General features: G+C 44.0%; 1 protein-coding gene across 3 annotated transcripts; it reads right to left on the bottom strand.

Moving 5' to 3' along the window:
- Nucleotides 1–18: 18 nt before the first annotated feature.
- On the bottom strand, nucleotides 19–27700 carry usf2l (upstream transcription factor 2, c-fos interacting-like). 3 transcript variants are annotated; one of them, XM_083661335.1, is made up of 11 exons: nucleotides 27545–27700; nucleotides 26993–27033; nucleotides 26666–26775; nucleotides 22185–22292; nucleotides 21457–21610; nucleotides 12052–12139; nucleotides 7836–7874; nucleotides 3832–3908; nucleotides 3337–3431; nucleotides 3116–3244; nucleotides 19–2216 (listed from the first exon to the last, which is right to left on the bottom strand). In XM_083661335.1, exons 1-11 carry the CDS (start codon nucleotides 27577–27579, stop codon nucleotides 2130–2132), a joined length of 963 nt encoding a protein of 320 aa, XP_083517461.1. In that variant the 5' UTR covers nucleotides 27580–27700; the 3' UTR covers nucleotides 19–2129. The 3 variants fall into 3 exon arrangements, with proteins under 3 accessions (XP_083517461.1, XP_083517462.1, XP_083517463.1); XM_083661336.1 differs by having other exon boundaries at nucleotides 3832–3890; XM_083661337.1 differs by having other exon boundaries at nucleotides 3832–3890; nucleotides 26666–26769.

Below are 27700 nucleotides of genomic sequence, written 5' to 3'. Positions count from 1 at the left end.
GCACAGCCCATCAAGGTTATTAACCAGTGACATTTTTATTTTTTCATCATTTTTACTTAAAAAAGATGTCTGAACAATCTAACCTGAGAACAGTGAGGCTGCTACAGAGAAAAAAGAAGCTTTTAAGTTTTCTTTCCATTGCCATAAAAAGAGATAAAAAATAAAATAAAATCAGCCACGAATGACCCTTCATTTGTGAACAGTGTCCTTCCAAAGTATTAATCACGTACATCTCTTCACATTCACATGCTTATCTTCCGTCTTCTCACCAAGGTGTATTCAATTCCACTGCAAAACATCGATCATCAAACTTAGGCTATAGGATCTTCTCTTGATGGATCAGACACTTGCGCCATCCACTTCAGATTTGAATCTGGCAGCAGCGAGCAGAGCAGTGCTTCCAAAGCACAAGGCTTTCTTACTGGTGAGCTATTAAAATGTGTTAAGTCTGCATGTTTTTGCCAGGGGTCTGAGTGTTGGTTTTGCTTTGCTGGATCCTGAGCTGTTGATACAGGGAGACACAATCCTGCTCTAATAAGTGACTCCAAAAGCCTGAGCTCTCGCTACCAATTCCACCCACATCGCCCAAAGCGGAACAAAAATACATCATGTATATTCATACACATCAACATTGTTAATATTTGCTTTTTCGGTTTTGTACAACCAATTACAGCTTAGTTATTGTTCGCCTGAGTCGGTGGAGAAGAACGTTCTCACGTTTTACCACTCTGCAACTAACTGCTCTTTTACCAATGAGAGCGAGTTCTGCTCCGCTAAGAAGTGCAACACAGAATTTCTCTGTTCTTTTTCCATAGTGAGCAGAAAGTCTTTCAGTACTACTCTCCAGAGGGCGCTCTCCTCCCTCCTCCCTCCCCTCCTTGTGCGTTGAGCTCCATTTGAAGTGCTGCAATACCAAAATAAACAACTTGAAATGAATCACGTGGGGGTTATTCTTACGCATTATTGAGACACCGGCAAATCACACATGAACAGATGAAAATAAAACTTGCCGTACCTATATTTAGTTTGGCAAAAGTTGGAATTCACACTACACGGCTGTTAAGTCCACAACCCAGAGAGCGCTGGCCTCTGACAAACTTCTTGCATGTTCCTACCATGTTAATATTTCAGCAGTTGGATCTTTCCAAATCCTGACCCTTTCCTTGCCTTTGTTTTCTCTGGTCAATCAAATGCACCACACTCTGACGACACCACAGTCTTTCAAATCAAGCAGAGACTGCGCATACTTAATGGTAATTATTACAGCAAAAAGGCCAGCGTGTAGTTAATGAGTTATTGATTACCATTAATCCATTGTTTCCTCGCAGAGACAAACTGCTCTAACATCATGTAACATCAGTATTAATACATTGGGAGTCATATCTACACATGACGCGTCGGATTTAAGAAAAGCACAGCTTCATTTGTCATTGTGAACAATAGCTGAGCTATGTGTGTGACTTGGATAAAGCCTAGACATTATTTCTGACTGCTGAATGGAAATGTTTTGTATAATTTGGTGTTTTTTTTTATTTAACCTCGAGTCTTATTTCTCTGGGCTGTATGAGATTCAATGTAACTGGTCTCCATCAAGGCTTTTGTCAGCAAGCAGACTAATAAATTAAGAGTTAAAAACAATAAAATACAAACAAAACTCAAAACAAACATCTGAATAAAAGCAGGAACTAAGTCAAAGATTAATAATGGGGGGGGGGGGTACACTGGCAGGGAAGAAAATAATGAGAAATGGTCAACATCATAGTCCATGAGTGCGGCTACATAAATATGAAACGAGGAAGGAGTTCAGCAAAGGTTCTTTTTCCTGGTGCTAGTAAAGCACTCCGGTGGTGGTGAGTGGTCATATTTTCTTGGAGCACATTTCTACTGAGTTGTAACGGGTGGTTATCTCAATAGGATTGGAACAGTCAAGTGCAGCAGCCACAATGGGCTGCTGAAGGGTTCGCAACCTGGGAACCCAGGGAAGGATGCATTCTCTGAAAAAGAAAGTGATTCTTCACACAAGTTGATTTTTTTCCCCAACGTCTCGCCTTCTTTTTCCACAAAGTTGTTTACAGTATGTGTCTAGAGTGGTGGTGCTCCTCTCCGCTCTTTTCCTCTCTCTCTCTCTCTCACTGCGGTGGCGTCTCTCCGATCTCGATCCCATGCTGCTGGAGTTGCGCTCGGAGCAAGGCGTTCTCGTTCTTCAGCTCTTCGATCTGAAGAACAAAGAACAAAAACATCTCATTATCAGCATCGTCCTCCTCGTGACGGCTAAATATAACTCCAAGTTTACAGAGCAAACTTTTCCTCTTGATGGACTGGAAGTGCGAGATGTTTCTGATGCAATCCCTGGGATGAAAGAGTACTGTGTACAGTCCCCTTTCAAAAAACACATATGCCACAACTCAACTAGATTATCAAATCTCAAGGTATGTCATCTCTGCTACATTTCCCTTGGGCGAATCCAAAATTCGCTGCCTCTCCACTGCAGGACTGAGGAGAGGATATTGAGCTTTGAGCATCAGAATGAGGAAGTATTGCCGCAGGCCTGGGATGGGATTCAATATGGAACGAAGACATGGGCAGCCTCTGAGAAGCAAGGTTTTACAATACTTTGAGTGCATTAGTATGCGGTTAGTCCTCACACAACGCCAGCATATTATTCCTACAGTCTCTCAAAGCCCTGATTTCAGGTAGCACATCTCATTGTACGGCTGCAAACTCTTTGATCCTCTTTGTCAGGCTCTGATGATAATCTATACCGGTTGAAATCTCAGGGGGCTTTGTTTTTTTTTGGAGAAATGAAGATACATATGGAGCTAGATAGATTTCATGCTGCTGAGACTGAAGCGGACGAGTGCTGCGGTGCACTTTAAGCAAACTAATCCATCCAAAATGCAACAGCAGTCTTCACAGCCACCGTATGCAGCCTGGTTACCTTATTACATCTCAGCTTATCTAACCTGCAGCAACAACAACAGAGCAAGCAAGACTTCAACATATTATCATTCATAGCTTTTCTTAACCCCTTCCTGGAGTCCTGGCATCTGTTGATACCAGAGCCGTTTGCTAGAGTGGACGTCACTTTTTATGTGATGCATTTGAACGGGCGCACCTGCTGTCTGCACAGCTCGTTGTCCACCTGGATGCTCTCCACCTCCTTCAGACTCTCCTGCAGCCGTTGGTTGCTCTGCCGCAGCTCGCGGATGTAGTCGCACGCCTTGGACAGGATGCCTCCTTTGCTCTGGGGAGGACAAAGGTCACAAAGGTCACGCCGATTCCAAATTGAGCCTCGACACAAAGATGAACGGCAAAAAGGTCAAAAGAGTGATATACCGCCCCGGTCTTGGTGCTGTCTATATTGCAGTCTGGGATGATCTTGGAGAGGGTGACGATCCAGTTGTTGATCTTGTCTCTTCGCCGCCTCTCAACTGTTGGGGAAGTGAAACAGGTCACAGGCACAATTACCCTGTAGTAGTTAATTACCCTGTAGTATGTATACCCTGTAGTAGTAGTAGTAGTAGTATGCTTTGTAGACGCGAGGGTTGAGGGTGATTTTGGTTCTGAGAAGCAGGTTAATTCATGGAAGCCTTTCAGTTCAGTGGCTACAGATACTCAATAGTGGTCTGAGTTGGACAGCTCAACAGCACTCCCTAGTGGCCAATCAAAAAATAGAAATAAAATGCTGATATCTACTCCCGATGGAGAGATTTGACAGAGCTCAGTGATTTTCTTGCACAAACCCGACATCTAGACACCGCGCAGCATTGTGTTGAATCATGGGTAAGCAGCATTGTGTTGCATCATCTCTGATCTGTAAGCATTGCCCACCTTCATTATGCTGCGCTCTCCTCCTCTCATCTCTTGGTGTTCGAGGTCCATCCATTTTCCTGCAGACAGACAGAAAACTAAATACTTTTCACACACTACAACACCTCCCATCTCTCCATATAATGATATAAATAAAGGATAACTTAACTTACAACCAAGACACAAATCCTCAGCCCGCATTCATCTAATCCTGTGCCAATTAAAAGCTGTTTATCTTTAAATTGACCCCTTCTATAATCACAGCCCTCTACGCCACACCACTGTGCTGTGTGAGGGAAGGCCTCTAAAGCTGTGTAGACTAGAGGCTTTGGTAGGCATGATACAGCCCATACGAGGCGACATCCAGGCATGATGACGCCACCTTGTGGCCTGGAGTGGGGGATGCCCTAACTGAAATACTGAGACCTGTCTGGACCACCAAACTTGTTATTCTAGCTGGCTTCCCAGGTACAGCCCGGAGGGAGGCAGCCCACTGTTTTATTATGCTGTGAAATTACAGCAGTGTAGAAAAGCAGCTGCTGTCTACTGGAGTCTGGGTGCGCAGCTAATGACACTGTCTTGTGTCTCTGTGTCTTCCCTCAGGTATTGGGTTTAATTAAGTCCCTGAGACGTGACAGGGAGTCTTATCCAACCACACACCAAGGCATGAAGAGGCCAGTGGTGACACACTCAGACAGAATGACATAGCGTGTTTGTCTATATCCCAACCAGGTTTTCAAAAAAATGCAATGAAATAAACAATACAGCATTTCCTCCAATTAATGTGAAATACAGTCCATGGCAAAAGAACGGAAAGTGCCACAAAATGGGTTTTTTGTCTGCTGTAAATGCAACACATTTGTATTTCTCATCAAGAAATGGAGAGGGAAAATGTACAAATGCATTTCAGAAAGTATTTAATAGTTTGGTCGGCCCCGATCTCAGCTAAGTCTAAGTGCTGCCTGGGACGCAAAACAGAGTAAATTAATGTCATGGAAGGTCATTCGCGTGACTTTGCCGATCCTCTTTCAACGCCTTTATTCTGTGGTGTTGAATTTGTGACCCATCAACCTAACTAGACTGCTGATATCTTCCTTTGAGATAGTCAGCCACGCCTAACTGCAGTCTCTCCTGTATCTCAAATGCATCTTAATGGGATTTCAGCTGTATAATGGATTCTGCTCTAGAGTACTCTTTAGGCGCACTGTAAAAAAAAAAAAAAAAAAAAAGTGGATATAACTGTATGAATAACTAAATGTGCAGGCCTGGAGGAAAGTCTTCTCCGCCTTTCACAACGTACAGAGGCGAGCCTAATCCGAGGGGCTCCTGAGAGAGTTATTGTTGCCGGGGAAATCCATAAGAAAATTAGCAGAGCACAGCCCCACTGCTGAAGAGGCCCATACAAGTTCAAGTATGGATGTGGAGCAGGACGTCGTTTCATTTTTGACACTCCATGAAGGCCTATTTTCACGTGTTCCCCTTCACAGGCAAGTCAGAGTGGAGGCTGTGTTACAGAGCAGGCACCGCTGTTACAGAGCAGGCACAGCTGTGTTACAGGCTGTGTTACAGAGCAGGCACCGCTGTAGCTGGTAAGGATCCGGTGCCTTGCTCAGACACTTCAGCGCGCGGGGTTGGGGGGGTAGGTGGCTGGGGTGCTGTCGGGTTGTCTGCTGTCAGGTTACAACCAGGGCCTTTCAATTGATGACACCTGGCTAGGGATGTCACAATATATCGCGATATCAAAACGTGACAATATGTATCGTTGAGATGAAATCTCATATCGTGAGAAAAAGAAGCTGAACATGGTGGCACTGATCTGCATCTGATTGCATGCTCGCTCTCCTTTTCATTGCTTTGTTTGAACAGACGAGGGACGTTACAGACACAGAGGATGAAAATGGTGAAATTACTCAAATTAGCGTGGAGGATGCCGCCATAAACGTACAAATCGATCGCAAAAAAGATATATCGTATCGTATCGTTAACGTGAACGCAATATCGTGTATCGTATCGTGAACTGAGTGTATCGTGACACCCCTACACCTGGCTGTCCGTTTTTAAGCCATTACATCATCTCATGGTGTTAAATTCATCTAAACCGTGCAAAATAACCTACAGTATGTGCATTAAGATAGAAGCGACTTGGCAGAATCTCTTACAGCATGCTGCTTTTCATTTACTTTATTTGTCCCAATATTCCTGAAACACCATTTGACAAGAAATACAAGTTGAGATTAAGGTGAACTGAACACCGAATACTTTTGCCAATGACTTCTTCCACAACTAGGCTAAACGACAGAACAAAAGCTCATGCTCCAACAGCTCAGACAGGGCATGCTTTGAAACAGATACTAAAATAAAAGTGTGTGTGGAGAGAGAGAGAGAGAGGAGAGCCACAACCTCATTTCTAAGTCCTAATGGAAATAATAACTTTGCCACGAGCACAACTCGCTACAACGGATCAGGGTCGACACTGAAGAAATGCTACATCTGTCTCACACACCAGGAGCAGGGGGGGAATCAGCAGGGGGAGGAGAGGCGGGCATAGGTTGTGTGTGCTGTAGTGATGCGCGGGCCGCAGTTATAACCGCGCTGACCGTGCGCCGGATCATAAAAATAAACATTCTGATTAATAGCGGAAGGGTTGCGGGCGGTTGAAACGATGTATCATTAATGAGGAAAAATAATATGAATTACGTTCTCTAGTCTATGAACGTATTTTAAGCTCCATTTTTCGTCAGGCACATTCTTAGTCGCCTATAGATGGTTTTAACTTGACAACAATAACAAACGGCCACCTGAATATCCAGGTTTACTTCCTGTATACATAGCTGTGCGCAGGTTGATATTCGGCTCATATTAAATGTTAACGTGACGCCGTGTCTCCGACAGACACAGTAACAACGTAGCCTATTTCGGTCTTTATGTCTTGTAGTAGTTAGTAGTAGTAGTAGTAGTAGTTGTTGTTGATAGTTGCCATAACAACCACCCCTGTCGGAAAAACGTGCACATGTTGGGTAGTAGGAAGCGTTGTTGTCTGGTCCAGAGCTAGCCTGAGAGGCTAATAAAAGCTACATGTTACAGAGTAAGCTGACTTACGTTATTGCACGCATAGGCCTATCTTTGCATTTAAACGTTTACATAGCAAAAATATTTTTTTTAAATAGAAGTATGTCAGTGTTTCCCCCTGAACAGCTGAGAAAGTGGACACTGTAAATAGCACTGTGAAGATGATATAATGGTAATGCAACATTTAAGGATAACAACTGCCATAAAACACCAAAGAAGAAGCTGAGAAAAAGGAAGTGCTGTGGGGTTGCAGCTGGTGAAAACAGTCTATTGTAGATTCCCCAAAGGACCCACGGCCGTAAACAAAACAATAGCCATGTGCTAGGTCGCTAGGCTCCACTTTTCGTCCATATATGGTCAATGATGTCACCCTCAAAAAGGAGTCTCCGCTGAAGACGTGTTTGAAGAGAAGACGCGTTTGTATTTTCCCATACAATGAGGCAATCCAGCAAACTAAACTTAAAGCTATATCGTTAGCCGAGTAAACTACATGAGGGCAAGTGGTGGACTGGACATAATACAGCATGGAAGTTTATTTGGAGTCTTGGGCTGCAGCGATCGCACCAACGGCAGCAGAAACCGTAAGTTTGCTCCTTTTATAGCGTTGTGAAATGTTGGGTGAATGGCGGGCGCGGATCTATAAATAGTATGAAATAATTTACGCGGATTTATGGCGGGCGGACGGTTCATGCATACACGCGGATTAGGATGGCATAAAAGCTCATCCGCGCATCTCTAGTGTGCTGCTTCTCTCTTCTTGTGATCTAATTTGATTGGTTAATTTCCTGTGGGTGTGTTTTTGATTGGTTAATTTGCTGTGGGTGTGTTTTTGATTGGTTAATTTGCTGTGAGTGTGTTTTGATTGGTTCATTTGCTGCGAGTGTGTTTTGATTGGTTCATTTGCTGTGAGTGTGTGTGTGGGGGGGGGGGGGGGTGTGTGTGGAAATTGTCCTCACCAGTTTAAACCTTCATGTTGCATCACCTCGCTCTCATCTCTGCAAACGAGAGGTAAGATGATGTTTTCATTCATTTGACTCACATATCAATAATAATGTCAATGTTAATTAGTTTACACGTTAATGAGAGCCTGAATCCTGTGTCAAAAAACACACAAATAATTCATATAACAAGAAAATAAATAGAAGACAAAAAAAACACTGGGGATAGGCATAGTGACAGATGGAGGGGGGAAAAACATTATAGTCCCTATTTGAACACACAGCAATGCAACAAAGCTTGTTCCTCTTCACTCTGTCGGATCTGCGGCCAAAAGTAGGATGCTTTTGAATGCTGCCCACAACACAGGAGACTAAACTATGAGACATCTCAAGTTGTGCGACAGAGACAGAAGCCGTCCACAGCCTTGTTGTCTAATCCAGGTAGCTGACCTGACAACAAATAAATGAAAGTCAGGCCAATTAATAGCGTTGTTGGAGTGTCGACAGTTTGTGTCTTTTTGTTCCACTAATTGTATCATAATGAGGAGGTAATCAGGAGCCGAGTGTGTGATGAGACTCGACATGACACCGCCTAAAAAAACAACAGAATGATCACTGGGCCACTAATGAGTTACACTGCTTTGAAGTATTCACGTCGTCGCAGGCATCTTGTAGACAGTGGGGGTGGCCTAGCCCTCAGGCTCTTCCTATGTTCGCGTCAACGCTACACTGTAGTAAGGGCCCTCCTCTACCGACCAGCCAATTTTCGATCGGTAATCTGTGTCGGGCATTAAACTCACCTTATTTCTGCACTTTAACCCATTGATACCTGATGCAGCATGTGCCATCTTTCTGACTTATCTTTGCTGTCACGCGTTCGGGGGCCGTCTCAAATGCATTGCAGAATGTATGTAGAAGATGAAATGATGCCAGTGCACATGTGTCTGGACTCTGTTTCCAGGCAACTCGGTGATTCTCATCAAACTTTGTCTTTTAAAAGAATAACCGCTCACTTTTTGGCACAATGAGGCTTCCGATATAATAATTAAAGTGCAGAAATAAGGTGAGTTTAATGCCCGACACAGATTACCTACAAAAAATTGGCTGGTCGGTAGGAGAGCCCTTACTACAGTGTAGCGTTGACACGAACATAGCCTGAGGGCTAGGGGTGGCCTAGAGCAGTGATTCTCAACAGTTTTCATATCGAGGACGGTCCTTAATTTAGTCCACATTAGAGACATGGACCCATTTGATAAGATTTTGTCTCTCAGACCCAAATGCGAGAAAAAAAATATTTTTTTTTGGGCGGATACGATTTGGTCTAGAATTCCATGAGTATCTGTACTGTAGGTTAGAGAGATACGATAACAGAGAAACTATGATCAAAACGGTCACTCTTCTACATTCTCTAATTGTGTTACCTTCTTCTTGTAAATGGAATAACGCTAAATCTTCTGGGGACCCCGGGAACCATCTCAAGGAGCCCACATTGAGAACCACTGTCCTAGAGGTTATGTTCCAAGACTGGAAGCTCACAGGTTTGACTAGCCTGGTAAACCAGCCCGTCACGTGAACTCACATTTCATTTGGTTCTGCGTGATGGTCTGGCCCCAAAGCCAGTGGGGGAGTTTAGCAGAAGCTGCAGAGCGCAAGAGCCAATCAGCGACTGCGCTCTGATTGACAGCGCAAGTTGGCCAATCAGGAACGCTACTAGCACTGCACTAACAAAACAATAATGGCCGCCTCCCTGCCTGTCCACCTCGAGGAGTCATGTCAGCGTTTGTCTAGTTTAAACAGCCATAAAGTGCAGATATTGCAGAAATAGACTCAATAACAACAATTAAACAAGTACAGGAGTATCGCTGCAACCGCGGAGTTTCTCGGCTTTTGTATTTGCCATTCTCCCGAGTGGATTTGGGTTTGACTGGATCTGACCCTGATTGGCTGAAGGAGTTGTCTGTCAAGGCAACTACACCCGCCCCTGCTAAGGACTGGGTGAAGAGTTGGGGCCAGACCGTCACGCAGAACCAAATGAAATGTGAGTTCACGTGACGGACTGGTTTACCAGGCTAAGGTTTGACTCCAACAACAGCCAGTGTGAATGTGTGAAAGCAAGTCACGTTAGTCACTCTGTATAAGAGCAGAGCACTAGCTACATTCATAAAATGCACTCAGTTTCATTGGTTAAGAGTTAAGCATAAGCATGGTGCAAAATAGAGGAAATATTCACTTAGCTCAATGCTAATTCAATTTGAGAATAGGTCATGTGTTAATTTTGGATGACCAAACAAGCGAAAGACTGCTTTGGCTTTTGCCAAACGATGGACAAAACACATCATGTGACATTAATAAAGGACTTTACATCTCTCAGCCACATGCCTCATCATATGTATATGTGTTCCTGGTACACAAGCATACTTTGAACTCAAACTTGTTGGCATTCTTTTTCTAAAAGATAGACCTCGCAAAATAGGCCAGAACTCGGCTGGTACTGGACTGATATGCAAATAGCTGTGCTCAGGTGAGCCTGCTGATGATCATAATAGCAGCAATCAGCAGCATGTGACTAACAGCTGGAGAGAGTCTGATGTGTGATTATGATGCTGTGTTTAGAGATAAACAACCTGAGAAGACAAGCGGAGGAGGGAGAAATCGGTTAACCAGGATGTGTTGAAATAAAGATCCGTGATAGAACATCACCCTTTTCAGCGAGTTCAGGAGAGAGGAAAGGGAAACTCCATAGGCAGCAACACAGTCTGGACCAAGTTAGAAAACGCCAGCATTTCATGTTGTATCAATGCATCAGAATGGATTGAATAGCTGTGAATGGCTCTGTAGCAGTGTTTCTCAACTGGTGGGTCGGGACCCAAAAGTCGGCCGTTTTGATTGGGTCGTGGATATGTGCATGAGAAAAAACGTTCTACTCATTGAGGATGCTGGATATGTGCATGAGAAAAAACGTTCTACTCATTGAGGATGCTGGATATGTGCGTGAGAAAAACAGTTCTACTCATTGAGGATGCTGCCGTCCGCGGCCACCATTACTGTCTTTCAGAGGCTGTAGGCTCCTTTTTAAAGCCAGGAGTGAAGATACTGGTACTATATGAAACTAGAAGACCTCCACTGGTACCAACGTGCCATGCTAGCAAAGGGGGCTAAATGACGCTGCAAAATTAGGCTAAATTCTGAAAATTGGGTCACGACTTGATGACTAAGGAAAAATGTGGGTCGTGAGGCTAGACCAGTTGAGAAGCACTGCTCTATAGCATTGAACATTAAACGGCAACCTCCTCTACTTTTGAACAACAACAAAGTCCTCAAAAATAAAATCACTTGAAACTGCCTGGTAGAATGAGCAAACAGCCTATTTCCTGTGGCATTTACTAAGGGATAACAAAACTGTTTTGGAGTACTGAACCATTAGTTTGTTAGTAGTAGATGTGACTCAGACTGCAATGTCAATGTTGCTCCATTACGCTACGTTCACACAGACACAGGGAACCTACGCCTTGCCTTGCCTCAACCCACGCCTACGCCTGCAGACCTTGAGCTGCGCGTGAACCGATCACACTGCACGCTGAACCTGGAGCTGAGTCACAAGCGCCTCTCCTCTCTCCCGGCTGTATTTTTTCACGTGTGGTCCCGAATTATCATGTGTAGGTAAAATAAATCTGATATATTTAATGTTCTATTGATGCTGGATATGTATAACCAGGTCTGACTATAGTCTGACTTTTTAGAGAGGTAATCTTGCAAGAATATGTGCTGGCACAACAACATTGTCCATCTTCTTCGGTCGCTATTCTCTCTCCCGAAGATTTGTTTGCCACGGGGAGAAAGCCCCACGTGATAGCCACCCGTCAATCTCTCTCTCTCTCTCTCTCTGCTCAACACTGTTGTAGTAACTCCATTTTATTTTGAAATTCAGTTGAATTTGCCATTTCCCACGGATATTGTCGCGTTTTTCTTTCATGGCTTGACAGAAGAAGCCTGCCTTCTATTTTCGAGCCTTGTCGGCTCGAAAATAGAACTTAAAATAATAATAATAATAAAATCGGCAAGGCTCAGGCAAGGCGTGGGTACACGCAGGGTTCACGCTCAGGCGCCCTGTGTACACAGCCTCATTGACTAAAACGGACGCCTATTTAAAAGCGTGGGTAAAGGCAAGGCATAGGCAAGGCTTGGGTCCCCGGTGTGAACTAAGCCTTAGGAACTAATGGAGTTTGATACTCACGAAGGGTAGGTCTGTGTGCGTGGGGCTAGGGTTCGTTGCGTGCCTGTCTGAATGACATCAGGGGGGCTCATCATCACGTAAAACTGACCTGAGGAAGGGACAGGAGTTGTTAATTCAGGAGCGAAGAAAGAGAAAAAAAAGGCATGGGAGGGAAGACTTCTGATTTCTGATGTTCTTTTAATGTAACGTCTCAAAATATAAGCGTAGAACTAAAATCGGCTTCAAAAATTAATCACCCCGCCCGTCGACACACACCACAACAATATTTGCAATGCTGGGAGCGCTCACAGGTGTTATCAACATCTAGATACAGACTAGTCTCTTAGAACAGACGAGTTGGCTTCCGCAATTTTCAAATGCTCTCGCCATACCGTCTGTACGCTAGACCCCCAGAACATGCACAAGGAAGTAGTGAAAAAAACCTTCAGACCGGAAGGAAGTTCGACGGAATCTGACCAATCACGACACGCGTGTCCACGAAAAATATGTTCCCCCCGGAAACTTAAACCGATGCAGGTTGCTAATGCTAGCAGTGCTTTAGAATTACCATGGAAGCTACGCCGACGAAACCGGTGAAATAAGACCCTGATAGACGTAAACGATGTATCCGCGGCTTGGAGGAACCTCGTGCAAGACGTGCACTTATTCCAGAGTTAAACGAAAGTGATGAGGTAAGTTGCTAACGTTACTGAGCTTATCGTTCGTCTTACTAATCAGCGTTAGCTAACGATAGCTACAGCAGTATACAGCTAGTTAGCTAATGTTAAATTCTGATTGGACGAATGAGCGGAAGTCCCGCCTTTCAACTTCCTCTTCCGTTTGGTGCATGATTCTCCCCCACGAAGTACAGACTGTATATAGCTGCATCTGCCGGATGTAGATAAGACAGTCTGTTTTAAGAGACTAGATACAGACAGTCACAGGTGTTATCAACATCTAGATACAGACAGTCAGACCCTCCTGCCCACTGTCAATATTGCAGCGTGCAGCCTCAAAGCACTCATACTATGAGACAGTATCATGCCGGAGAGAAAAACACTGGTGCACTCTGAGACATGAGGACACCCTAGCTTTCATCCCTTTCAGCGTTGCTACAGTGCCTGTAGTCCACCTTCCTGTAGTCCACCTTCCTCAGCCACATGGCCAACATGGTCTGGCCAAACAGAAAGTTCAGTGAAAGAGAGATTCCCAGTCCGGCAACTAGAGAAGAGGTGCTACCTTAAAGGTACAAATGTATAACCTACTAGAATAAGACGTCAAGAAGACACTCACTCAATATGCAAAAATAGGTCTCTATTTAATTACTAGTTAACACATTGAGTGCCAGCGACGCCAAATGGCGTCAGGAGAAATTTACCGTAGGCTGCCAGCGACGCCAAATGGCGTCAATAACTCCAAATTCATATTTTGACGGGGGAATGTCGATCTAAGCCTCTTACATCGCCTCTTACAATATGGGAGCTATTGAATGTGTCTAACCTATTTTACAGAACCCTTAGGTGGCGACAGTGCCCTCCCGATTAGACAAAGGCCAGGAGAAAAGAGAGAAGAAGTCATGAGGAAACGGAAATCGCCATTGATATGCTTGAAGCATAACGTTGTTAGCTGTGCCTGTGAACAGCAGTCATCTGCTGCCACAATTGAGCCCCATCCGTGTCCGCTGCGATAGTCCATCCATATGATTTAGTTGCCGACACGGCGACACCAGCGTCTTTATGAAAAGTTACATTATTCTCAGCTGGGAGCCGAGGACACGCTGTAAAAAAGCGGGGGGTGCAGGCAGCGGACTTTTCAGTGCAGATCAAACTCAGAGCAAACCGCAGCAGAGCAGAGACACTTGACTCCTCCCACCACGGAGGAGGAGGAGGAGGGGGGTGGGGCACGCAGGGCACTAACAGCATACAACCATTGACAGTACACACACACCCAGGCAGCAGCAGGCTCGATGTTTGTTCAACTCAAAGCAGAATTCATTCTGTCGCCTTTCTAACATAAAGATGTGATTATCTCAGAAACTAATTTCAGCATGCTCTTTTCGGTCGAAAACACTTTTTCAGAGGGGTGTATTTCCAAAATGGAACGGTTTATAAACACAGTTTTTTTTTTAATGAAACAGAAGGGTTCAAAGTTTCATTGAGGCTATTGGTTGTCCATATAAGAGGAACACAAAAAATGATATGGCTATATTAAAATGCATTGCGCCTATGTGGCACAGTACAGCAACCTTTTGCCCAAGGGCCGTGGCACTCAAAGTGTTAAAAACCATGACGTCTCGGTCCAGGCAGCAACAAATCAACAATAGAAACATGTGACAATATATTATATATGCAATCCAAGGAGTGGGAATAAACAAGCCCACATGTGATTACAACAGTTTTTACAAAAAGACGAATATCTAATTTATATAGAATATATTGCAAGGAGAATAAAGGAGAATACAAATCTGATTGGACAGAATATTCAGGGACTCGCTGCTAGAATAGAATCTCGACAAAGAAAATCTGCCCCAGTGTGTCACAGAGCACACTCAACAAGTTCAAAACATGTCACCCATAGCCATTATAAGACATGGACAACAGGTTTGTGATATTCCACAGAAAGGATACCCATCTCCCACGCCCGGATCCAAGCCAGAAAGCGGTCCAAGGTCCCCATGGTGCACTATCCTCCACTGCGAGTGCCCTGACCTCTTAGGAGTAGCAACTTGTAAAGGACTCTCCACGTAAACCCTGCAGTACCCTCCTGAACCAGTGCCCCCCAGTCACTGGTGCTCACTGGTGTCCTTCAAGATCCTGAAGTTCCTGCATACAGGGCCTTTCCAAGACCTGCCCAAACTGCCCGAGGCCCTGATAAGAGAAAATCCTCCTCCCAACCCCCAGTTTCAGCAGATAGCCTCAGCCTCCCCTGTCTGTGGCATCACCAGCCAGCCCCTCACGGCATCCTTAGGCTGGGTTCACACCGGCGACCCAAGCCTTGCCTATGCCTTGCCTTTACCCACGCTTTTTAATAGGCGTCCGTTTTAGTCAACGAGGCTGTGTACACAGGGCGCCTGAGCGTGAACCTTGCGTGTACCCACGCCTTGCCTGTGCCTCGCCGATTTTATCGTTTAGGCGAGAGTTCTATTTTGAAGCCGACTAGGCGCGTGCAGGCAGGCTTTTCTGTCAAGCCATGAAAGGAAAACGCGACAATATCCGTGGGAAATGGCAAAGTCAACTGAATTTCAAAATAAAATGGAGTTACTACAACAGTGTTGAGCAGAGAGAGAGAGAGAGAGATTGACGGGTGGCTATCACGTGGGGCTTTCTCCCTGTCGGCAAACAAATCTTCATGAGAGAGAATAGCGATCGAAGAAGCAAGATGGACAATGTTGTTGTGCCAGCACATATTCTTGCAAGATCACCTCTCTAAAATGTCCGACTATAGTCAGACCTGGTTATACATATCCAGCATCAATAGAACATTAAATATATCAGATTTATTTTACCTAGAGGCTACCCATGACAATTCTGGACAACACGTGAAAAAATGCAGTCGGGAGAGAGGAGAGGCGCTTGTGACTCGGCTCCAGGTTCGGCGTGCAAAAGGCGTGCGGTGTGATCGCAAAAGCGTGTAACAGGTTCACGCCCAGCTCGGCGTAGGCGTGGGTTGAGGCAAGGCAAGGCGTAGGTTGTCTGTGTGAACTAAGCGTTAAGGTCCTTACACATCGGGAGCGTTTTTTTCGTCCGATTAATTCGCACGTGAATAATATTTTCCGAACCTATATCAGTCAATGCAACCGTGCATACCAACGGCGAAGTTTTGCCGAGCGTTATTGCGGTGTTTATTTTTTTCGAACCACGGTCGATTTTTCAGAAATTCCCTTCCAGACGTGTACACATCTGTGGTTGTGATTGACAGGTTGGGTCAAAACTCGCATGGCAATTTCGGGCCGTATATTCGCATCACTCTTGATGTGTAAGGACCTTTAGGCTGGCAGAACGCCCCAAGTCGAGCAGAACCGCTGGTTTATCCCATCCTCCACAGTCCAGGCACTACACCCTCCACACGCGTATGCCTCAGCAGGCACCAGACCCTCAGGAGTCCGGACAGACCTTTAAAATCGTGGGGGATGAGGAAAAGCTGACAGTCTGGCCCTAAACTGAAACAGAAAAAGAACGAAGAAAGAAACAATGGACACACTGGTTCTGTGTAACAGTTCCTGAGCTGCCTGGAGCTGGACGGCTGCGACCCGCCTAGGCAACCACTAGGAGGGGCTAGTACATCCAGACAACGCCACATGACAAGAGGAAGAAAGAGAGAAGAAGAGTCTGCGGATACATGACATCAAGTGAACATGATCAGTGTAACTTTACTGCTTTCATTTAGGCCTGTGCATTTATTTGACTAGTGCAATCTCTACTGCAATGGGTTAGGAGAGATGTTTCAGATTCACAGATACTCTGATGGTGTGTAGAATCTGATGCGTATAAATCAATAGTGCATGACATAAACCTTTCATTTGATTCAAACTGAGCAAATCCTTAGCATACAGCATCTTAATACCTTCAAAAACACTTTATTTATTTTATATTGCTGAAGCAGTGAAAGAGAAATTATGCTGAAAAAACCCCCCTGTATGCATCACATTTCAAGCATGAGCATGAACTTCATGTTTCAAACAACAACCAAAGCAAAGGAAATATGATTTAGAATCAATATTGTGTGTAGTCCTAGCTTGAAAGTAGATCTCTGTTTCTCATTATGCTTCACTCATGATAATACTGACAAAAGGCAGTGGTTCTCTCAGTGAGTGCGTTTACATACACACAATAAACTGTTTATTAGTGGATTTCTGGAGTTACCTGATTATTCAAGTGGTCATGTAAACAGCATACACCGATAAGCTTTATCCGTTTATAGTCATAAACGGATTAAGAGAAAACCGATAAAGACACCTAGGTTTCTGGCCAATAATCGCTCTTATCTCTGCATGTATACAGCATAACCAGCTTTCTTTCGGGTTTATACATCTGCGCATGTACACGTTGCGGGAGAGAGAGGCAGCTGGAGACGTGCGCTGCTCACTCACTCACTCACTCACTGGCCCCTTTCTGCTTCTTCTCCCCGGCCATGGCGCACCACAGCCGGCTTGATGAGATGAAGGTGAGCAGCACGGAGCTCCTGCAACAGGCGTTTCCCGACCTGCTGCCTCCCCGTTGCTGCACTGCTATGTTGTAATGTGGATACAGGAGATGACAAATTGATTTGTCTCGAATTGCGAATAGAACGACACATTAATAAAACGCATTGGACTCAGTGTGCAAGCCGTGATCTGTGTGTTTTCAGATGATGGATTAAAAAGATTTATACGAACAAAACGTAGCCTACTCAGCTGTTCAAAAAACAAGTTATCCGCCACTAAAGACCTTAATTCTCTCCGTTTTCTGACAGCTATTTAAATTCAGTTGTGTCAAGATCTGTATCGTTCATGTTATTTGACGTGCTTCCGTCGCCTGTCTGTCTCTGTGCTCTATGCTTGGTAAAGTTGGAAATATATGACAGATTCACAGTTCCAAAGCAACGCCTCCCTAGTTAGACAACGAGATACAAACTAATTTTCACCTAAACCATCCTCCGAGCCGGACAAAGAAGTACGGTAATGAAAATGTGATTTTGCATTTTGCAACTTCTTTTGTTGTTTTATTGCGGAATTACCGCTGCCTTCTGGAGAGAAATCCGACTAATTGACTGAATCATGTAAACCCGGGTTTTTCCTATTGTCGGATTATTAAAGTGCATGTAAACGCAGAAATCTGATTATTGCCATAAACTGATTATTCTCAGTTATCCATTTATTGTTTGCATGTAAGCGCACTCACTGTCTGGTCTTGTTTGTCACTGAGGAGTACGGCTAATGCTTTGGAGGACACACTACACGACACAACTCTCAAAGTCATCAGATCGTTGTTCTGTTCAGACTACACAACTTGCTGCCTTGTCACCGGGAGTCTTGAAGTCGCTGTGGTCCCAATACAAGGTATTTCACCAGGAGAATTAATCCCCGACGAGTCTGTCTGGTCTCCAAACTATGTTTTGTCATGGAAATAGGCGCGAGAGGTACACTGCTTTTTTTCACAGTGAAAAAAACAAGGAAGAAAAGGAATAGAAATTAAGATATGCATGATGGCACAGTGTCCGGGTTCGACTCAGCACAGTCTCACACAGGTCTGCTCATGCCGGCTATATTTCTAACCAGCTCTCACAACTTACTTTCTCCAGCTTTGCTCCTCAGAGCACTTGCCCGGTCCTCTCGAAGGGCATACAGTCCGGTCTAAATAACAATATAAAGGCTTATAATAAATATCATGGAGCACGTCTTCTCCAGCTCCAGCGTGTGTGACTCTGCTCTCCAGCTCCAGCGTGTGTGACTCTGCTCGAGCACCAGGAGAGCAATCAGGAGTTAGTCGACACCTGTACCAGCCTGGTTCATACAGTGAAATTGTTTGGAGTAAAGCAAGTAGGGATGGGAATTTCGACTAATTTCCCCGCCGACTGACTAGTCGACTAGTCTATAAGCAAGAAAACTCGCAATGTAATATACATATTAAATAAAAAGTTTAAAAGTTTAAAATGCAAATGTTTTGCGTATTTAGGAGCTATTTTAGCCCAAACATTCAGTACAAGCTGTTAATTTAAATTCTATTGATGTAACAACAACTGACTGAATAAAGGTGAACAAATTAAAGAGAAATACATTTCTGATACGTTTGCCAATGCAATGCATGGCATTTATTATGAATAATGTTGTAGGACGGAGTTCCAGCGTGTCTTGCATGATTGTGTAAGCTATTTTTACGAAGGTGCTATATAATTTATGTTTACGTTCTAGACAGCCAATGCACTGTAGGCTCTTATGTTGAAGACTGGAAAGTGTTGAAGACAGGAAGTGTGTGTGTAGTTGTGGGGGCGCTTGACGCTAGGTTATGCTGGAAGCGGAAGAATAATAGAGCTGGCGTCTCATGCTGAGATTGTTCAAGATTGGAGTTGCCCCGTTTATTGGTTTTTATATCAAAGTATTCACCTTATGTTCAGACCTTACAGTGGGCGAAATTCTTCCGGGTCCTTTTAACACTTCCGGCGGTCACGGCGCAAAATAAGAAAGTTGTTTTTGGAGCGGACAGTGAAGGGGGTAAAATAAAGAACGTAGCCTACTACTTTTTAGCTCGGTACACAGCAAGCAAGAGAGTATCCACTGTTAGCCAGGCCAGATAACGTTATCGTCGACAATGATGAGCATTTTCTTGTAAAACATACCTGGACTCCAACAAAGAAAGCTTCAGATAGTTTTCTCTCCTCCGAGTTGCGCTCAAGCCATTTACGTCTATAAGACCCGCAGATGTTAACGTAATTCCCTGGAATGCGAGACTTAACGAGCCAGTTACATGGCGTTGCATTCTTAGACATTGCCGTTTGCTTTTATTTGGTATGTTACATACGATTGGCCAAATTATTAGTTAATTCAGAGTTAGATGCTGCTCAGCCTGTTTACAACGGGACGGAGGCGTGAAGAACAAGATGCAGCGTTTAACCGACTAGTAAAATACTAAACGGTTAATAAATGAGTAGGCGGTTAAACGACTAGTCGCGCACATCCCTAAAAGCAAGCAGCCCTCCTCCTGATAAATCCTTATTTCACGCAGCGCAGCAAAACTAAAAACTGTAGTTATAAACGGGACAGAGGAAACTCTTCAGTGGAGACATAATTAAATGTTTATATAGCTTCTGAAATAGTATTTAGGTCGACGCATGGACGCACTAGGCATGGGTCGATTTCCGGTTTTACCGGTTCGGTTCGGTGTACGAGCCCAAACCGGTTTGATCACGTGCAAACCGAAAAAACCTAAAAAAAAAAAAAAAAATGTTTTTTTTTTTTTTGTTGCCAGTCCATTCTGATTGCACTATTGTTCGTATTAGCCTCTTCTCAAGTTGCACTAGTATGCAAAAGTCTTATTTTGTTTATTATGTTGATGTTTGAAGAAAAGTTAAGCTGAATAGTTATGAGAAATAAATACAGGGTGTGTTTGTTACACAGGTGTCCTGCTTCTTTTTATTCAGTATCATTGCTGGTTGACAATACCAGCTTAGAGGTGTATTATCGCTATCAGGTGGACTGAAGTTGCACTACAGACAGTTATGGGCCACACTCGGGAGCCCTGCTTAAAAAAAAAAAAAAAAAAATTAATTACAAAAAAAATCGGTATACCGGTTCGATCCGGTTTAGACGGCAATATCGAACCGGTTTTAAAATTTTCAAACCGACCCAGCCCTAGGACGCACTTGAAAGGACTAGCGACAACTAGAGGCCGAGCGATGCGTCACCTCACGTCTCCTGTGTCGTGTCGGGGCCGAAAAGTTGCACTTGAACACAACACAAACACGACAGCAGACAGGCAAATAGCTGGTACGTTCTGCGCCTGCGTCAGACCTGATTCATGAAACAAAGCAGCGTTTGCCTATCATTTCACTCACTTAAACAGTTTCATAATCAAGCTACTGCGCTCTCATTGGCTGTGGCCCGTTGCATGTTTCCCCCGACAACCAGATATTTAGCCTCCTTGATATCTTCCCGGCGTCTGTGACGCATCGGCGGGATCTCAGATCGCGTCTTTTGAACAGTTCACACAAAGCAATCGAGCGCCAAATTTTGCGAGCACTGAGCCAACGCCGATTGGCCTCCGATCTGGGTGCCTTTTGTCGCTGAGCTCCAAAAAGGTCTCACAGATACCGCTTTCAGACAGACACGGTTCTGGTTCTGGCTCCGTTCTGGAGTCTCAGAACCTTGGAGCTTTCTGGTGAACCAGCCCGTGTTCACGCGGAACCAAAGTGGGAGGACATTATTCGGTAGTCCTTCAGTTTTTTAAGTTTATTAATTATTTGGTCTGGCGTTCGAGTGAACCCAGCCTTGGCCCTCTCTTCTGCAAGTTCGGCATACGACTTGCTCTTTCTTGTACTGCTTTCTAGCTTTTCTTGAGATTCGGTAGATGCCCAAATCGCCACTAAACATTTGGTTTCCTCAGGAGACCACTGCAAATTATTTTTCTCCATGTTGTCACTGCCTTCTTCTCCTTCCTGCTCGTTTTCACAGCCTAGAATGATGATGTCACGGTTCCCAAGGAAAAAACAACTATTTTTTGGTTCCGCTGAGAACCAACTTTTCAGGTTCCGAACCAATTATTTTTTCGGTCTTAACGCACCGGCCGGTTCAAATTTGGGTTCGGGAACCGGAACGGGCACGGAGCCCTGCCGGTGTGAAAGCCCTAAGAGTGGAAAACCAGGGCTTACGTGTCGTCTGAACTTGACCTGCGTTTGGCCCAGTAGCTCTGTGGGAAGCTTCAGGCCAGGTTAGTGTGGAGGAAGTTGACTCACCCCCTGCCTGCGTGAGTGTGGGCTCCGCGCTGGCCTGCACAGACACAGTCCCGTCGCTCACCGCGCTGGCCGGGAAGTAAGCAAAGCGCGTCTCCCCTCCCACCGCCTCTCCTGCTGGGCTCCCTCCATTACTGAACGGGTTCTGGATCACAGCCTGTGACAGAGAGACAGCTCTGACCAGCAGCAGTCACACACCTCACACTCACTCAATGAGTTCATATTCTGTCTTGTAAGCATTTATGTATCTTATGTGGCCGGTAGCATGTTATAGTGATGTAATGTTGGTATGTTGTTGTTTTTGTTTTTTTGTTTTTGTGTATATGTGTGTCTGAGTTTGTTTTGCTTTTGTCTGTTCTAAAAATTGAAAAATAAAAACTAAATATTGAAAAAAAAAAAAAAAAACGAGTTCATATTCTCACTGGCTCTTCACATTTGTGGCCTTTATTTGCATTCATAGAGCACAGCACACGATCAAGTAATCAGTGCATCATTGGTATTGATCAACAGTTCTATCAAACCTCATTTTGTGCTATATAGACGGTAAAAACCTTATTACACATTATGTCAAGATTTTTAACATTATTGACAGCGTGACAAATTTACATACAGTTTCAGCTGAAAAAGGTGCCTGGATGGTGTAATTTACCCTTAAAAACAATCAATTTAATCTAACCTGCTGCTCTGTGTTTATCAGTAAAATGAGGCGGGGGGGGGGGGGGGGGTGGTACCTGAGGAGCACCGGCGAAGGCGGCCGTAGAAACGACGCTCACCGCTCCTCCTCCGTCGTCTCGTCCCTCCAGCTGCTGGTCTGTCACCTGGACAACACGGTATGTCACCTGAGAGAGAGAGAGAGAGAGAGAGAGAGAGAGAGAGAGAACAAAACATCAAATACAAGGCGGTTATTTGATGTCATTTTCAACATTCCCCAGGTGTTCCTCCACGCAGGTGTCCCATGTACAATGCAAAACCTTACCGTGCTTGTAGATTTGTTGATCATATCTGCTGCTTGGTTTCAGCTAAGCCTGGCATCTGACTTGACAGTCCTGCTCTAAGCAGTGCATTGATCTCACCATCGGAGGCCCAGCCAGGCAATATGCTTATGCTTCAGAATGCGCCTGATTCAATTTAAAAACAAGTCTAGAAAATCAGCTTGTTTGTTACAAAGAATCAGTGTGTCATGTGACTCTCCTCCTGACTGACATGTGACACCAACCACATGCCAATCCCAGAGCGAACAGGAAGCACATGATCACTCACACCAGCGCTGTTTATGCAGAATGAGCCACACAGAACACCGATAAACTATCATGTCCCTCCAGAGTAAATCATCCAAATGAGGACAACGTTTGAATGTCAACCTACCCAATTAATGTATTTGTATCATCGCCACATTGTCTATCATTGACCACTGTCTTACCAACACCAGTAAAAGACCAGAAGATTTGATGTGCATTACTTTATTTATTCTACCTGTGTAATCCTGATTTACTGAGACAATAATATTATTTTTGTGTTATCACTACATTTGTAGTGTTAACACTACAAATTCCAAGAATAAACACTGATCTAGGAAAGACTGCTTTTAGATCTGTTGTGCCATATTTTTGGAATGAACTACAGTGTACTGAAAATTCTGAAATTGGATACTCTGGTTTCAATGAGTCATTTTAGATATTTAATCAAAACCTTGATTGATTTTAGCTGTCACTGTTCTTAACTCATTTTGAACTTCACCTATGTATGTGCTATTGTTTTTTACAATGTTTATTTTTATTCTTGTGTGGTTGCTGTTTTTATGGTATTATGTTCTATTGATTGATGTTTGTATTATGCATTTGTACTCAGGTCTCACTTGAAAATTAGATCTTGATCTCAATGTGATTTTACCTGATTAAATAAAGGTTATACTGTATATCTTATTTAATAAGAAGTGCTAATAAACACTAAGGAATACGCCAACATTTTGGGAAATTCGCCTATTTGCCATATTCTCGATAGTAAGATGAGAGGATAGATCAGTGCAGTAGTAATGGTAGTAATCGCCCCTCCATCGCTGCGAGGGCTCAAAAGTCGCTCATCCCGATCTTCTCGTCTCTGGCGCCACCATGGTGGAACGAGCTCCCCCCCCCAAATCTCTGCCCATCTTACAGCGGAGACTAAAAACACACTTTTTCAGGCTCCACCCGGGCCCTTGAACTAACATCTTTCTCCACCTTCTAAAAAAATGTTACTTATTCCTTCTCAAACTACTTTGGATGGACTAGTGCCACTCTATTCCATCAAACGGTCTTAAGCTGCGTTCACACCGACCTATTAAAAGTTTTTTGCTGGCATCGAGTTTACATACAAAGTCAATGCAAACGAGCGATTGAGCGTATATTCGCCCGGGAGAAAAATCGCTGGGCGTCCGAGCGACAGAGACAGAGTGATAGGGAGAAAATAAGCTTGTCGCCCCAGATGAAATATCCCAACTCGAGCGAAATTACGCTGGCATCAGTCGCTCGCTGTTCAACACTGATTGGCTGCCGTGTGAGAGCGAGTCAAGGATCACACTGGCTTGGAACAAACCGCTGGTTTATTGTGTGGCAACAAACCGCACAGGCTGACAGCTGACATGAAGTGAAGTCTGTACTACCGGTATGGAGCTCGCGTTAGGAGCACGCTGATAGGCTTAGCTTGTAAACGACGTTGGCTCGTAGTGGACAAACATCATGACATTGCGTAACGTTATAGCCTCCACATGTCCGTCAATTCGTGTGCCTGTTGATGAGCGATTTAAACAGAGCGACAGAGCGATTCCAAAGGGTTGAATCGAGCGACAGAGCAAAAAATAAATATCTCGGGGTGAACACAGCTTTAGCAGTCATTGACTGTGTTGCATAGTTGATTTCTGTACCGTTGACAAAATGTGATATTGTAAGTCGCTTTGAATAAAAGCGTCTGCTAAAAATGACAATACAATGTGATAGCCACGTTTCTTCAATGTCTCGCAATTTGACGTTATTATTTCATAACGTTGTGAATGCGCCATTCACAACATGTACAAAAGAGAGCATGAGAGCTTTTTTGGCACAGTTGAAATGTGTATTTGGTGACTTAACGGCCAGCCTGTACCGCAGACGACCCATCTTGTGCTAAGCTAACTAGCAGGAGGGGCGCGGAACTACTTTTCTACTGCACACACAAAGGACATCCATCTTCTAGTCTTACTATCGCGAATATGGCAAATAGGCAAATCTCCCAAAATGTTGCCGTGTTCCTATAATACAGCTTTCATCACCGTTCGTTGATGCAGGAGCTGCCATCTTGGATTTTGAAGTCAGGGTTGGTGAGGTTCCCCCCCGATTTTCGGAGTAGGAAATCTGAGTTCAGGTGACGTCACAGAGGGGGTTACCGTTTGTACAATGGGAAATTCCCAGTTCCCAGTGCAATAGGAATGTGGCATAACCCAGACACAAACTAACATTCATACCTATGGGCAATTGAGTCTCCAATCCACCTGATTTTGGACTTTTGGAGTCTGGGAGGAAACCAGAGCACCTGGAGGAAACGCATGCAAGCATGACGATATCATGCAACCTCAGGCAGTAAAGGCTGGGGGCAGGGATTGCACCCCTTAATCCTTCTGACAGTGCTAATCCTTTACTGTTGAACATGATGCTGTTACTGTACATGTATATAGTAGGGATGTCACAATATATCGCGATATCAAAACGTGACAATATGTACGTTGAGATGAAATCGCATATCGTGAGAAAAAGAAGCTGAACATGGTGGCACTGATCTACATCTGATTGCATGCTCGCTCTCCTTTTCATTGCTTTGTTTGAACAGACGAGGGACGTTACAGACACGGAGGATGAAAATGGTGAAATTACTTAAATTCACGTGGAGGATGCCCCCTCAACTTACAAATCGATCGCAAAAGAATATTGTTAAAATATCGTATCGTTATCGTGAACCCAATATTGTGTATCGTGAACTGAGTGTATCGTGACACCCCTAGTATATAGTGATCATTGTTATATTGATCAACCGCTTATATTGATCAAAAAGCATGGTCCTGAATCATTCCTATTACACATGCTGTTTAAATAATTCACGTATAGTGATCACAATACTCCGCTTACAGTGATCATTTGGGCCTTGCCACACCTGAGAACAATGCAAAAACGGTTTCGAACTTCAGTCATTTTATTTGTTTTTTTACTTACAAATTGTAAAATTATACAGCAGCGATACTTGGTGCATGTCTGTCTGTATATGGAGAGATCATCTCTGTCTGTGGAGAGATGTCTCTGTCTATGCAAGATCACTGTGTTTGGAACAGCTGGAGGCCTAACTTACTGTATGGATTTTTAAAGTCTATAACATTCAGCTGTCTGTTTCATTACTTTATATGTAAAGTATTCATGTAATAAATATACAAATGTCAATTTGATGGTAATCTGCATGAGAAATAAAGAAAAGGGAAAACAATAGGTTATAATGATCATCCGCTTATAGTGATCAATTTGATTCGTCGCAAAGTGATCGCTATAAGAGGAGTGCATAGTATATTGCCATTCTTATGTGTTGCACAATCATTTCGCTGTACATGAGGTCCGGACCGTCCGGTCCTTTCTACCATATGTCAGTATGCACTCCGTTAGTTGCTACTGTTATGTCTCTGCACAAATGCCCCCAAAGCATCACCTGGCAAATAAAGTAATTCTGATATGTGCTGTTTTTTGTTGTTGTAAGTGCTACGCTACAGAAATACAAGCTTATCAGAGAAAAATATGCCTCTATGCTGCTAGGACTTATACCTCGTTCAAGACAACTCGGACCACCGGAAAAAATTGGTTCCGAGTATCCGGCCTGTAAAAAGTGAATTGAACGGTCGTCCAGGCCGGAATTACAGCTCGGAAATACGGGTATTATTCAGAGCTCCGCTTTGTCCGAGTTGACGTCATATCCACACATCTCATCCAAAATGGTGCCTTACCGCCTCCACTTCCCAGAACCCTCCTTGGTTTTTCCCTGTGCTTTCCCTCCGACCGGGAGGTGCAGTGTGAACGCAAATATGCCTGGGGCGGAGGTTCCGATTTGAAACTTCCAGCGGTCCGAGTTGTCATGAATGCGGTATTAACGTTTGATTCTTTCTGAGATGGACAATGAGAGACCTTTTACCAGTAGTGTCATAATATTTCATCCAGTGGTTACTTACCTGCCCACCCTCAGCGCGGAACTGATATTGTATGTTGTGGTCACCAAATGCTGAAGCCTGCTGAACACTGGCTATTGTAACAGCTGTCTGCTCTCCTCTTCCCGCTGCAACTCCAGGGAAAAGGAGGGGGAAAAGGCAGTAGTGAGATAGGAAAGCAAAGCATAACAAAGCTGACTGCTACCAAGTCCTAAGTTCAGTTCAGTTCAGTTGCAGAACAGGCTATAAAGAGCGATGCTACTGTTTTAGGACCAAACTATGGTACCATAAACACAAAATATCAGCATCACTGCAGTGCAAGAGGCAGATGCTGGGTCAATAAATCTTTACCTTCTGATATCTGAACAGCCTCCTCTTCTTCCTTTTCTTGGCTGAAAAATCACAGAACAGTTGCAACTCAGCTTCAGAACTAACGTTATGTAGTTAACGCTAATCAGCTGGTTTCTATATACAGTATACAGTAACTAAATCGCGTGGGTAATTTAGCTTAACGAACTGACAGTATCTTTTCCAAGAACCCAGACAAACAAACCACAACACACTGAACACAGCTTTGCTAACGATAACGTTGCTGTGCTAATTACGCGACCTACTGGAGTGACTAACAAGAGTTGTTTATGTTTTACGCGAACGTTAACTCATCTTCATTCCGTATGATTCTGCCTTTTGCACATGAAACTTCTTGACTAAGTTACAACTATACCCCCGTTGCATAGTTAGCTAATAGCTAGTCGTCCGACTCTGTTGTTAAATTCTTAACAGCCTAGTAGACTGCATTCGTTTTGACAATGACATGTTTTTAGGTCAGGCCTAACACACTAGCGTCCTGGCTAGCCGAATAGCATGTTGTAGCTAGCTTGGCTCAGTTTGCCATTTATTTACCTTGCGTTGTCCAAACTCTGTTCAAGCATATCCATCAGGGTCGGAATAAAAAGTGCTATGTGTCACAGACGGAGATGGAAGTGCTGATCACGGGAACAAACACTCTGGTCATGTGAGAGAGAGAGACAGCTGAGCCCAGGACACGTGAGGTCTAGT

Source organism: Poromitra crassiceps (assembly GCF_964638095.1).
Source record: "Poromitra crassiceps genome assembly, chromosome: 26".
In the NCBI taxonomy this organism is placed as follows: Eukaryota; Metazoa; Chordata; class Actinopteri; order Beryciformes; family Melamphaidae; genus Poromitra; species Poromitra crassiceps.
This window is presented reverse-complemented; position numbering and strand designations above follow the sequence as displayed.

Coding starts and splice junctions, on each gene's coding strand:
- usf2l (XM_083661335.1), bottom strand. CDS start 27,579: ATGGATATGCTTGAACAGAGTTTGGACAACGCAAG. Junction 3,909..7,835: donor CAACATGAAGGTTTAAACTG/GTGAGGACAATT, acceptor AAAAGTATTTAG/TTTTCTGTCTGTCTGCAGGA. Junction 3,432..3,831: donor GAGAGCGCAGCATAATGAAG/GTGGGCAATGCT, acceptor CTTCCCCAACAG/TTGAGAGGCGGCGAAGAGAC.